General features: G+C 35.1%; 1 protein-coding gene across 1 annotated transcript in view; it reads right to left on the reverse strand.

The window, feature by feature from the left end:
- Nucleotides 1-13,750, reverse strand: part of Adgrl3 (adhesion G protein-coupled receptor L3) — a 736,167-nt gene that overhangs the window by 314,604 nt on the left and 407,813 nt on the right. Inside the window, exon 7 of the mRNA XM_055629463.1 lies at nt 1,621-1,730. Within this exon, the coding sequence (XP_055485438.1) occupies nt 1,621-1,730 (110 nt within the window). The remainder of the gene's footprint in view (nt 1-1,620; nt 1,731-13,750) is intronic.

The raw sequence follows: 13,750 nt of genomic DNA on the forward strand, positions 1-13,750 counted from the left end.
AAAGTTGATGAAATACAGGAGAGACAGCTCTGAACTGTTCCATTGCATTAACAAATTATATATATATATATATATATATATATATATATGTGTGTGTGTGTGTGTATGTATAAATTATATATATATATGTATAAATTATATATATATATAAATCTGCAATCTGATGTTTTATCTTTGCTTTCATGCTTTGAAATCTAAAATTTAGAATATTAATGTAGATTTTCCAGAACTATTTTAGAAATGAAATCTTGCCTATTGTGTATTTTTCATGAAATGTCTTTCTGCTAGTGCATTCTATACACTTCACAAAGATCTCATTATGCAAGCAACGTAGAGCTGTCTCAGTTCAAAGATGGTTTATGCATTTCATTTCCTAAAATATCACTGGTCAACAAAAAATGGTCAGTAGGAGCTTTATACTTTTCACAGAGGCCCCTGTGGAGATAATAATTTATGAAACACAACTGAGAGTTCAATTAAACCTATATACTTAAATTCATTTTTCAAAACAAAGAATATAAGTACATAAAATTCACTGAATTCTCATCATTCAGTCATGCTACAATGACTCAAAATGAAATTTTATCCTGCCTCTTTATTATTTTTAAATTAAAATTCATTTCTTGCTGGCCAAAGTTCTCTCTATTTTGGAAGTGTGCACACTTCCAGCTCATGAGTAATGTGCTGTTTCTTGAAATAAGCATGGATGAGCAAGCTCAGAGCTGTCTCTTGGCACAGTAAACCTGCTGATCCCCAGATATTTTTCTCCTTCTGAGACATCAAAGGAAGTTGGAACCTGGGATTTGTTTATGATCCCAGGTGTTCTCTATCTCTGGCATGAGCTGAATTTCTAACACAAGACTACAGGATTTCCTGTGTGATTTTCACCACAAAATCCCATGAATAATTAACTAGTAAGAAAAAAAAATCTTTTGTGATGGTGAATCTTCCTTTAGGATAAAAAGTCAGAAAATGTTCCATTTTAGGTTATTTTATTCTTCATTATTCCTGAAGAAAAAAAAAAAAACAAAAAGAAAAACAAACAACAACACATTGCTGTTCTATATCATGGCTGGTCTAAAGGCTGTAGACATACTCCTTGGGACTGTATAAACATTCTCTGAAGTGTTACTTAATTCATGGCCTCCTTTTACTTTCCAGTCTGAACCCTGTGAATGGATATGCATCTGATTTTCAAAAAGTTGATAGTACATAAAACTTAGATATAATTACTTTAATCACACTGGAAAAAGAAGATCAATTTTGATGTTATTTTGCATATACGTGCATAAAATTTACTTCCAAATTCCACTTGCTCGGTCTTGGAGAGAGTCACAGTGGACTTACTACCCGCTCTTTGCTTTTTGATGAATTGCATGTTCTTGCAATAAAGACACTGTTCACATAGGCATTCATATACATTATCATCCATGCTATATATCATCAAAATTAGATGCTCTAGGGACATGCAATCAAAGAAAGTCTGAATTTGTAAATGTCAGGTCCGTCACCTTCTTTACATTTACGTGTTTTTTTTAAATGGCATCACAGAGAACTTTGTCAATACATGCAAATTAAATAATGATATCTTTTAAAAGAAAAGGATAGGAGTATACATACTATAAGGGACACATTCATACTGCACTTCAAGGTATTTGTAAGTTCCTGGACATGGGTCTGGAAAAACATCAGGGCCTGCCACCACTGCACATTGGGTTCTGTTATTGCATCTGAAATCAAAAGAAACAAAGAAATAGTAAATTTATGCAGGCTTAAATCATCATGAACACCAACACTGATGTTATTTTGCTTCAGTTACGTAGAATTAAAGGTTTGCTGACTTAGGGCTTCAGACTTATGAAAGGAGGGTTTGCTTTAAAAATTCAAACACTAATATCTCCATCTGTGTACTCTGCTCAGAGTAACTCATGTTTTCTTAAAAGGGGCATGTTTTCTTAGTGAGGTAGCACTAAAGTATTGCTGAAGAAATAGAATGACATCCATAGGACACTGGCAATGTGAAATAGGGAAGAACTATTTAAGAGGAAAGACCCACTCCCGTTTCAAAAAACTATACTTAACAGAATATACCCAAATATTTTCTTAGACAAGTTGTAAAATGTCAATGAATATGATAAAAAATCATTTTAAATGAGTGAAAAATTATCCTTAAAACCTTTGTCCACACTTAAAAAAAAAACAGTAAAAACTTAGTATTTAAGGTTCAATGAGATGGTTCAACTGGTTAAGTTGTTGGATGTCAATCAAGCCTGATAAACTGATTTTCATCCCCAACACTAATCAGGTAAAGGGGAAAAAAATTAATTCTTGTGACATGTTGGAATGTGCATTGACACACAAATAAGGACATACACACAAATATGTTTAAAACCATCTTAAATTCACCAATTAAGTACAGAAACCTACTTATTTTGCATATTTGCTATTAACTGCATAGTAACACCATTTTAAATAACTGATTCTTCGTGTTTTTTCAGTTCATCTAATAATGACACCAACATCACAGAGTATATGTCATTTACATCAATATTATGCAATTCAATAATATTTCTTTACATTTCTGTAGAGAATGAAGATATACTACAATTATAGCAGAAATACAAACTTGGGCACTTGCATGGTAAATGGATTAAGCCAATTTTGGCTGATTCAGCCTTGAGCAAAAAGATACATATATATATAATTAAATTCAATCACCTCTGAAAAAGAATCTAGGTGATAGAGGCCTCATTACGGTACATTTAACTCAGAAACTTTCTGGGTTCAGTAATTTATACATTAGTTAACTATGGTTAATGGTTTCCACAAACCCATAATATTGGCATGGTGTGTATGGGATGGCCACACTGACTATTCTGTTTTATGTTCTTGCTTATCCATTTCAGGTATGGAAGACAGCTTCAACCCTACTTTTTTGTTTGGTGGTTTCTTTGGGTTTGTTTGTTTGTTTGTTTGTTTTTGTTTTTCAAGGCAGGCTTTTTCTGTGTAGCCTTGGCTGTCCTGTGCTCATTTTGTAGACCAGGCTGGTCTTGAACTCACAGCAATCTACTGGCTCTGCCTCCCTGAGTGCAGGGATCAAAGGCATGTGCCAACACTACCAGCTCCTGTCACCTTCTGAAATGTTTCAATCCTTGATGAAATCCATGCATTAGAAGACTTGTAGGATCTTGACACAATATGAATATTCAGGCACAGGGCTCAGTTTGATTTAGACCAAAAAAAAAAAAAAAAAAAGTATCTACTTGAGGTTAACATTTCTCAGGCTGAATGAGAATTTTATTTAGTCTCAAATTAAAATGGAGGAATTTATTGAATGTCTGAAGCTCAAAAACATATTTTATGTTATGAGTCAAAGATTAATTCACGTAAAAAAAATCATATTCAGCACAGCACTTAACCCAGAGTTAACAAATAGCAGTGTTCTCCACTCTAGCTGTGCCATCCGCTCTCTTAGCTAGGATGCTGTACCTTAATAGTAAGGTAAACGGGACTGTCATTTAACATGCAGGACCACTGAGCGGTGCGCTGTAGTATCCTCATGGAAAACAACACTGCTTCCCTATTATAGAACACGTATCACATTAAATTACAGAGTATTTGTACCTAAAACAATACAGCGCTACCATATTTCATAAATTACAGGTAGATTACTGATCTATACTAACGAACACTTAAACGGACGGCCTTCGCTTACAGTTTTAGTTACCTCTGCGTCTTACTTCATGTACATCTATGACGAGTTCGCAGCTAATGAGAGATTCCCTGTGAAGAGGTACAAAGTCTAAAACTACCACGTGATGATACATGCACCATGTCTTATGTAAAACAGGACCAAATATTGTAATTCCTATTTTTAGAATAATTTACTACTTCAGTATAAAGTGCTATGGATATCAAAGGAAGAAAGGCATGTTGAAATCTGTGGAATGTTCTCTTTATCTAAAGTTACATTTTAATCTTTGTAGAAAACATAACGTAATCATAGTACTAGGTGCTCAAATTTTTTGAAGACATGCTAGATTTGGAAAACAAATTGAAAGAAATATTTCCTCTTAGTTTTCTGCTAGTACTTCAGCTACTTTGAATCAAAAGAAATTAACGTCAAGTCAAGTCAAAAGTTTTTTAACAATTCTTACTTTTACAGTAATTTCAAAATAAAAATAAAGTTTTTTTAAATAGAGGAAAATATAATAATTCAGCATTCTTATGTGCTAAACTTTAATGAGTCATTGTTTATTTTTAATATAAACATAAATTAAAATGATTTCAAATATTTTTTAAAGCTTATACTACAGATACTTTCAAATTCACAATAAAGAATAAAAGATTGCAATAAACTTTTGAATGAAAGACTGCTCAAATAAACTTTAATCCACTAATAAAAAGAAAACACCTTAATCATAAAATATTTGAGGGATTATTTACATTGTTATCATCTGCAGTATTGTTTTCATTAGATAATTTATGTGAAAATCATCTCTACTCTAATATCAATGTCATTAAAAGCTGACACTGAAAAATGTCAAGTAGAATTCTAAAATAATATTATTAGTTACATTTTATTAACTCTGTATCCCAGCTGTATCCTGCTCCCTTATTCACTCCCAATCCCACCCTGTCCCTCAGCTTCTCCCTATCCCTTTCCAAGTCCACAGATTGGGAAGGACCTCCTCCCCTTTTGTCTGGCCCTGTTATTAAAAAAAATTCTAAAATATAAAAATAAATTAAAACTCCAACAAAACCAAACCAACCAATCAACCAAACAACCAAACAAAAAACCTCCAAACTCAAAACTCCTAAAATTGGAGTTTTAACAAATATATCAGTGAGGTTTATTAACTCCAGGCAAGCAAGAAGAGCAAAGTACAGGAGAAATATTCTTCTTCAAGGTTGAGCAGAACAACTGATTGTTCAATACAAAGATGTCAGCTCTGTAGTCATACATACACAAGCATTACTAAAGAGATCACGTTGTGTTTGTATACATGTTTGTGTGTGTATGTATATGACAACAACAATTAAATAAAAAGGTCATGAATTTGAGAGAGAGCAGACAAGGTGCATAAGAGACTCCTGAAGAAAGAAAGAGATAGGGGAATAATGCAATTACATATTAATTAAAATAATGAAGCACAAATGTAAATTTAAATGTAAATATAGAAAAAATTAACCATGTAAGGATGAACAATAAAAAAACAAATAAAAAGCAAAACAAAACTTCCAACTATATGACAAGTTCTTTCTCACATGCAAACTATTTTCCTTTATATATTCTAGGATAAAGTCAAGGTTTTTGGAAAAAGCATTTCTTCTAGTAATGTAAATTTAAAAGTGTTCACCTATATCCTATATTGCATTACTTTTAGTTGATCTCATTTTACCAGTTTATGAAGAAATGAAATTGTATATGTTTAAGATATGTTCTGTGATCTTTTAATGTACGTACAAGTAATAAAATGACTCTCATAAAGCAAGCTTATTAATATATGTACATCTAACAGAGTCACATCTTTGTTGTAAGAAATTGTGATCTACTATCATTATAAACTTCAGAACGAATAACTGAGGCCACCATTCTGCAGATTTGATCTCCAGCATTCTGTATTTCTAAAACATTTCATCCTTTGATCAGAATCTGTCTGTTTCTACCACACCTCAACATAGGCAACCTCCATTCTGTGCTGTTTCTGTAACATTCATGGGTTTATATTCCTGGAATGGGAATTTAAACAAATTCACACAGAAAACAATTTCAGTCCTATAATAGTGTATGCAATGTAAGCTATAATCTCTCCATTACTGAACTCTCTAACAGTGACTGGCTAGAATTATAAGTTTTCAATTAAAAATAAATGGAATTGAATCTACATTATTTTATAACCATCTGCATATGCCATCATTTGGAAGCTGAATCTCCTTCACTTGTATGTAAAAGGAGCCAAACAAATTGAAGTGTCTACTTGAATTCATATCTGCAAGTGTAGTGAATAACAATCCTTGCTTTTCTCTAAGTGTAAAGGGCAATCATCCACAGGACACTCATATTATATAGAATGCTAATATATGTACCTTCTAATCCTCCTCTATTATAAAGTATACTCATTTATTTTATATAACCCTCCTATAATGTAGAGTAGGTTGATATATATCATATAATGCTTCTTATATACCATATGGTGTCCTAATAAACAGATTGAGGAAAGCTGAATATTCAGGTGAAGTGAAAGTTTCAGGTTTCTTTGAAGACTCAGTTGAGTCAGGTGATGTTTGCTAGAATCTGTCTTGTGTTGTTTTGCTGTGAGCTCTCTCGTGCAAGGGGCATGACTTTGGCCAGCTGATAACATCCACGGTTGGACTCTGAGGAGAGGAGATACATAGAAACCTATGGACAGCGCAACTTGACTGTTTGGATCGACATCGCTGCGCTTATCTTGTTTTGACACTTGACTTTTCAGAAAGAACTGTTCCAGAGAACTTCTCAGGGCAATCCAACTGGGTCTTGTGGTTTTCACGGACTCGTTCTGACCTGCTGAATCACGCTGGTTCATGTTGCTGCTTGGTGTTGACCTTTGGACTGGATTGGTGGTATCTGGACAGCGAAGAGTGGACTCATCCCAAGGAACTACTTCTAAAAGGTCTATGACCCTCTTTACCTATTAATCTTCTTTCTTCCCCTACCTCTGGTCAGTGGGTGGAAGGGAGGTATATGTGTTTAAGAACCATAAATAAAGTAGGTTTGGTGAAAAAATACAAGCCTACAAAAAGATAAGTTAATACACATTTTATGTGCCTATATTTTTCCTAAGTGGCGTGTCCCCTTTTCCAAGTGTTAGCTAAGAAGGACATTAATAAGTGAATCTATTTTCTGGAATTCCTTGTGCTATATTATTATATTGTTTGCAACTTTCACGGTATTTCATGAGATTGATGAAAATCATTCCTCTGCTCTCTGAGCTATTAAAAAAAGGTGAAGGGTGTCATAGAGTCATTTACTTTAGAAAAAAAATATTTTTGTGTTTCCAAACTAAACTTTATAAACAAGATAGCTAATATAGGCAGAATAGCACCTTGAGAATAAAAAAAAACACATTTAATTTGTATATTAAGAAAATTATTAAAACCCTCAAAAGACAATTCATGGTATATGAGGAAAAGATTATTCAGCTTTTACACACTGATGTTTAATAAAATGCTAAAAACGGATTATATAGCACACACACACATACACACATACACACACACACTTTAATGACATCATAAATAATTGAAAGGAAATGGAACGATGGCTCTGCCATCAAAAGCATTTGCTGCTCTCCATGTGACCTGGGTTGGTTTCCATCGCTAAAGCTGGATGGATGGCTCACACTGCCTGGAACTCTACATCCAAGATCTGATGCTTCTGAACTTCTTAAGCACCTACATTTATGCCCATATATACTCTGCCTCCCACATATGCACAACTAAAACGATGAAAGCATAATTAAAAAGTAACTATGAAGTGTAGAGGTTTCTCTATTTTTGGTTATATCAATACACAAGTGTTGTTTTCAGCCTTGATCAGAGAAGTATACTTTTGCAGTGAACAGCTGTGAATGTAGAAACTCATGGCTGCTCTGTAAGTGTTGGAGATAAAGAGACAACTGAACATTCAGTCAAAAACATATGTACCACCCCCTTAAGTCTCAGGACACACTGGAAGAGGAAGCAGAAAGGATACAAAAGCAGAACGACAGGGAGCAGGGCTGTGAAACTCTCTTCTGGTCATGATGTAGGCAATAATGAACTCACAGCTGTTGCACTCATCTGCTTTGGGTTTACACAAGACTGAGCCTCTCAAAAGTCAGTCATGGATAGGGGAGAGGCTCCCAGAAGCCCTGGTGAACCATTGACCATTGGTTAAATAATTTTCAGTTGTTTAGCCACTGAAGAGCTTACTGTGATCCAATGGATAGTTTTACACCCTTGTTCTACATGGTATTCAGCATGCCTCAGATGGGCTTGTCAACATACTCATTGCTAACATAATTGCACCTGGGAATGACATCCACAGACTGCATATCACATTAGAGCCACTTTTTTCTCTAAGATCCTATAGCTACCAAAGATTGGCCAACTGAGGATCTGGTAGCTATGAAGGAGATGATGTGAATACAGAATGGGTTTGCAGCAGGAGACAGTATCTGAATTATATTTTTTCGTTTCTTCTTCTGAGAAAAAGCACCTGCTTACATTCTTTCACGTTCAGTGGAACCATGTTTAAATTACTTAAAGGATGATTTTTTTCTGAATTGACGACTTTATAATTTTTTAATATTTTTTATTTTTAAATAATTTTATACATTCACTTGTATCCCAGCTATAGCGCTCTCCTGCTTTCCCTCCCAACCCTCCCCTCCCTCCCTCATCTCCTCCCTGCCCCCTTCCAAGTCCACTGAGAGGGGGTGTCCTCCTTCCATCTGGCTTTTAAATATATATTTTCTTTGCATTTAAAGATTTACATACATTTATTTTGAGTACTGATTCCATTTAGCGGGTGCTAGTTACTTAAGGTATCTGGCACAATGTCAATCTAACTACCATATGTTCAGACATCATTGTCCTGTGGCTATTGGAATATTTCCAGCTCTCTTCCACCATATTTCCTTATTCTTAGGTTAAGGCATTCTATTGCATATCTATCAAGTAGCTTTGGTCGTACTCAGTAAATTGTTTTCTTCATTTCAGCCAGGGGTAGGTTCTGAAGTGTTCTTTCTATTACAAAAAGAAGCTTATTTGGCAAGTAGTGAGAACTACTCTTATTCATGGGTATTCAAATATATATTAGCTTGCACATAGAAAGAACGTTAGTTTAGATAAGGGGTTGTAGCAGGTTCTCTGCTAGACTCCAGGATCCCACAAGGTGCACTTAGTTGGCTAGGATTAGAGCACCGGTGATACATTTTTTCTTTTCATATTGAGAAGGCTGAAAGTCCAATTAGACAATCGTCGGTTGCTCCCAAAATACAGGTGTCCCTACTGTACCACTGGGAGTACATGCTGATCATTGTTGTGGTTTGTAAGCTTTACAGCTATGTAGGACAACCGATTGCTTTTCTCCCTTGGCAGCTTGCATAACTCCTTAATGTACAATACGATGTAATCCTCAGGGAGGAGGTTTCCAAGTCTGTTCTGGAGTGATTTTTGTGTCCAAAATGTGTGATGTGTTCAGCAATAGGATCTCACCCTGAACTTCTGGAAGGCATCAAAAAAAAAAAAATGGAAAAATCCTATATAATCATGTTATTTTGCATAAATAGTTTCTATGTTATTTTAAAAATGTGTATGTGCATGTGTGTGCTGTGTTTCTGTGGGAGAGGTCCAGGTACAAGTGTTCTTGGTATATATGCGGAGGTCAAAGGAAACCTCAGGTACTCATCTCAGGCACCTTCCACTTTTGCTGGAGACAGAGTTTGTCTTCGATCTGGAACTGCACCACGTGAAAGAACCTCCCTGGCCCATGAGCTTCCAGGACTGTCTCTGCCTCCCAGCCATACTTGGATGACAGGAGTGCTCCCACAAAAGTCCCAGGGGTCCAAACTCAGATCCTTATGCTTGCACAAGGCAAGCACCTATTGACTGAGCCATGTCTACAGCCAAAGTGCTCCTTTGTTTGCCGATTGTTTAATTAAAAGGAACAACATTTCAAAACTTCCTGATGATTAGCATCCAAACATTACAAGTCGAATGCATTTATAAATTCCTAAGTAGACCTTACTACTCACTTAATTATGTCGCTTAATTAGGAGAATGTCTGAGGTAGAAACAGGCTTGCAGTATTTTCAAAAGTGCAGTTTTCATTTAATTGGTAGCATTTTGAGAAACAAGTAAAATATGAAACCGGTGATGCCATGTTCTGATTATTTATATACATATATATGTGTGTATATATATAAATTTTGACAATTTTGGTGCTTTAAAGCAATAGGTAATCCAATGAAAATATAATACAGAAGGATGTAGACAATTTGTAAATGCCTGAGTTTAAGCTATGTGATATTTATTATTTAAACTATGAGCAAGTAAATTTGCTTTATTATATAGCATAAAATGGCTAATCCAAAGTTTAAATCTGAAAAAAATATTTAATTAGAAATTATAACTATTTTAAATAACTTTGTAGGTATTTAAATAAAACATTCAAAATCCAAACTTCAGATTTTTACTTCTGGGTTCAACATGAAAATGTAAAGAATAAAGCAGATACGTAGTTTAGGAAAATTCACTTCCCTCCCTCACATTGAACCATCATGTCAATACATTTTATACCTGAAGAGTTTTAATTAAAATTCTCTTGGTTAATTCGAATAATAATAAGAAATAATTACATATACTAAGTTACGCAGCAATTCAAAACCATCTCTATTTTTGAACCAATGTTTTATTCCTAGCTTTGCCAAAAGAGCTCCCTGCAGATAGAAAATGGTAAATTATCTGTTCACTATTTGAAGCTAAGATAATGGGGAATAAGTCTGTGTAGTCAAAGAAAGCATTATTGTGTATATATATATATATATATATATATATATATATATATATATATACATATATATATGTTTTACATTAAGAAAAGACCTTTTTAATCAAAAGATATTCGGAAAATGTAACCACACAAATGTGTGCAAACTACCCACAATCATGCTTTATCCCCCTGTATTGAAGGTATGTACTATGCTACAGAGAAAGGCAGGGAAGTTACCGTTACAGGATATAACATTCCGGCGTGTTTCTGGTATCACGTTTCTGGTAACGTGCTCTGCACCTTCCTCCACCACTACTTCCTGTCTCTTCCTGTTCCCTTCCTCACACCGTCCAGACAGCTCCCTCTCCTGGGAGTCCACCCAGTCCGCAGTGTGTGACTTGTCAGTCAGCTCTCCCTACTGCTCTTACTATCAGCTTGCCTTCACCTTCACGATGCTCCACTTTCCTTTTAAATTTTCCAAATATAAAACGAATTCGTTAGCATGGTATGCCATACTCTTCCCATGTAGCCTGGACTTTCTGATTAAATTAGTCTCCGGGGGTTCTAGAATGAAAAATGCAAAACGTAAATATTTGAAAAAAGCTATAATATTTTTCATTTATGTGTTATAGGAAAGCATGGAGAAATTAAGTAATTTCCCCAAGGCTCTGAAACAATGAGGACCGTGGGAAAAGAACTAAATTCTCTTTATTCCCAATTCGCAGTATGTCAATTTTCTTTCTTTATAATGCTGATTGAATTAAAAATACATCCTATTAGATGTTATGTAGCATCGTTGGTCCTTGTAATCTTTGATAACACAGATTTTTTTTTTTTTTTTTTTTTTTAGTAGTGAATAAAGACTTTTACTTTTAATCAGCATATGTTGAAAGACTACCCATGTACGGTTGCAGAAAACATAGGAGCTCAAAACCTAGAAGATAGATTCACATGACCTGGTAATTGGTACATAATAGATTGTGAACAAGAATGGTATACATACATACACACACACACACAAAAACACAAACACACACACACATGCCCAGGTGATGTGAAAGTATACACAACATGTAAGTGTTTAGCCATATCTTTCAAAAGGCATGTTTAATTATTAGCATTTGAGACCTCAGAATGCCACCTTGTTTGGTGATAGGCTTCCTGCAGTTGTGAACAAATTGAGATCAGAACTTACTGAAGTAGGATGGTCCCTTGGCCTAATATGATGAAACCCTCAAAAAAGAGGACAGCTAAGACAGACAGAAACAGATCCACACGTGGAGATTGGCATGTGGTGGCAGAGGCAAACAATGGAATGAAGTATCTGCGAGCCGATGATGATACTTCCCCGAGTGCTTCTTGTCTGGCACTTCAGCTCTTCTGGCCCCATAGCTGTACAAGACAAAGTGTCTGCTTCTTAACGCCTAGTTCATAGCACTTTCTCATGGTTGTCCTAGGGTCTAATACGCACTCTCTGTCGAGAATAAAGAGTTTTGGGTTTCTCAGGAATTGCCACTGCACAGGAAACAACCTCAGAACCTGTCACAGAGGGCCTCTGAAAGCCTCTGCCGTGCTGAGTGTCAAAGCAGATGCTGAGCCTGATGGCCAACTGATGGGCAGAGTGCATGGAATTTTATATAAGAAGTGGGAAATAGTAAGAGCTGGAGAGGACAAGAAGGAACTCCACAAGGAAAGCAACAGAACAAGATAATTTGAACATAGGGAACTTCCCAGAGACCCATACTCCAACCAAGGACTATCCGTGGAGATAACCTAGAACCCTGACAATGCAGACACTTCTGATGAGAACTGATAGACTAAGATCAGAAAGAAGGAGAGGAGGACCTCCCCTATCAGCAGACTTGGGGAGGGGCATGAATGCAGAAAGGGGGAGAGGGTGGGACCGGGAGGGGAAGAGGGAGGGGCTTATGGGGGAATACAAAATGAATAAGGTATAATTAATAAAAGTTAAAAAAAACTAAAAAAAAGAATAATTGAAAAAAAAGATTTTGAAACATGATATTTCAATATAAAATAAGCTATACTTCTAAGTAATATCTATTTATTCATGAAAAAAAAAAGAGTATTGGGGCATGTTTGTTGGCAGAATTGACACCAAAACTGACTGCTGCAGAATGGATGTTAATCACTTTGGCGAATTTCGAAGGGATAAAGCATAAAGTATTTCAGACAGTTCAAAAGACAAAGAGGCAGAAGGAGGAGGATCCCTGTGAGTTCACAGCTTGTGTAGGCTACACAGAGAGAAAGTTCCCAAGAGCCAGAGTTATGAGCTACCAATCTATCTTTTAAAAGAAGTGAATTTGTAATTTCAAAGCACAGCTTAACATAGTGTTGGCAATGTAGAAATCAGTGGATTTTTTTTTTTTTAATAATTCTTCCAGTGCAGAGAAATGCAAAGGTCTTGGCTGTTCTTGACCACCATGGCACTTTTATTCAAAATAATAAATAAAAAAAAAGAGAGACATTTGCTCAAAAACAATTTAATGTTTATGTTAATATTTTTAAATGTGAAAGGTTTTTTTGTTTTCTTCTTTCTCAGGGTATTTTCTAAGCTGTATACATTTTATTTGCTGTTGTATGACTTATGAGTGTGTTCATATAAGCATTTTACTACTGAGTGAAATCACAAAGAAATTGCTAATGAAGACTATCAGATTGTACCTGCTGTAGCTCCTTAAAAAAGGCGCTTTTCACACATATGGTTTTTGAATTACACACAGAGATTGGGAAGCAGTTTAGCATAAAGTAAGAACATTAGCTTTGAAATTAGACAAACATGAGAATCAATCATAGGTCATTACCAACTATTACAGATTTTCAAGTGATTTACTCTTCTCTGAGCCCCAAACTGCTCATTTCCATAACACAGACAGGACAGTTCCCGCATTTCAGACTTTACTCTATGAATGGATGGAAAATCATACATTATGTATTCACACACTGGTAGTCACAGAATGCTGTTGTTGGAAAATGCAGAAGAGGAGGAATGGAAGAAAATGGAGGAGGAGGAGGAACAAAAGGAGGGGGAGGAAAAAGGAGGATGGAATCTGGAAAACTAAACAGAAGAAAGGATAGACTTGGGACTCATTTAGCAAAGTAATGACACAGAGAAAACTGATTTTTTTTTCCTTTTTCTTCTTTTTAAACTTTTTTTTACAAGATTTTATTTTATTTTATTTTATTTTATTTTATTTTATTTTATTTTATTTT

Source organism: Psammomys obesus, unplaced genomic scaffold (genome assembly GCF_907164565.1).
Source record: "Psammomys obesus unplaced genomic scaffold, mPsaObe1.curated_primary_1811, whole genome shotgun sequence".
Classification (NCBI taxonomy): Eukaryota; Metazoa; Chordata; class Mammalia; order Rodentia; family Muridae; genus Psammomys; species Psammomys obesus.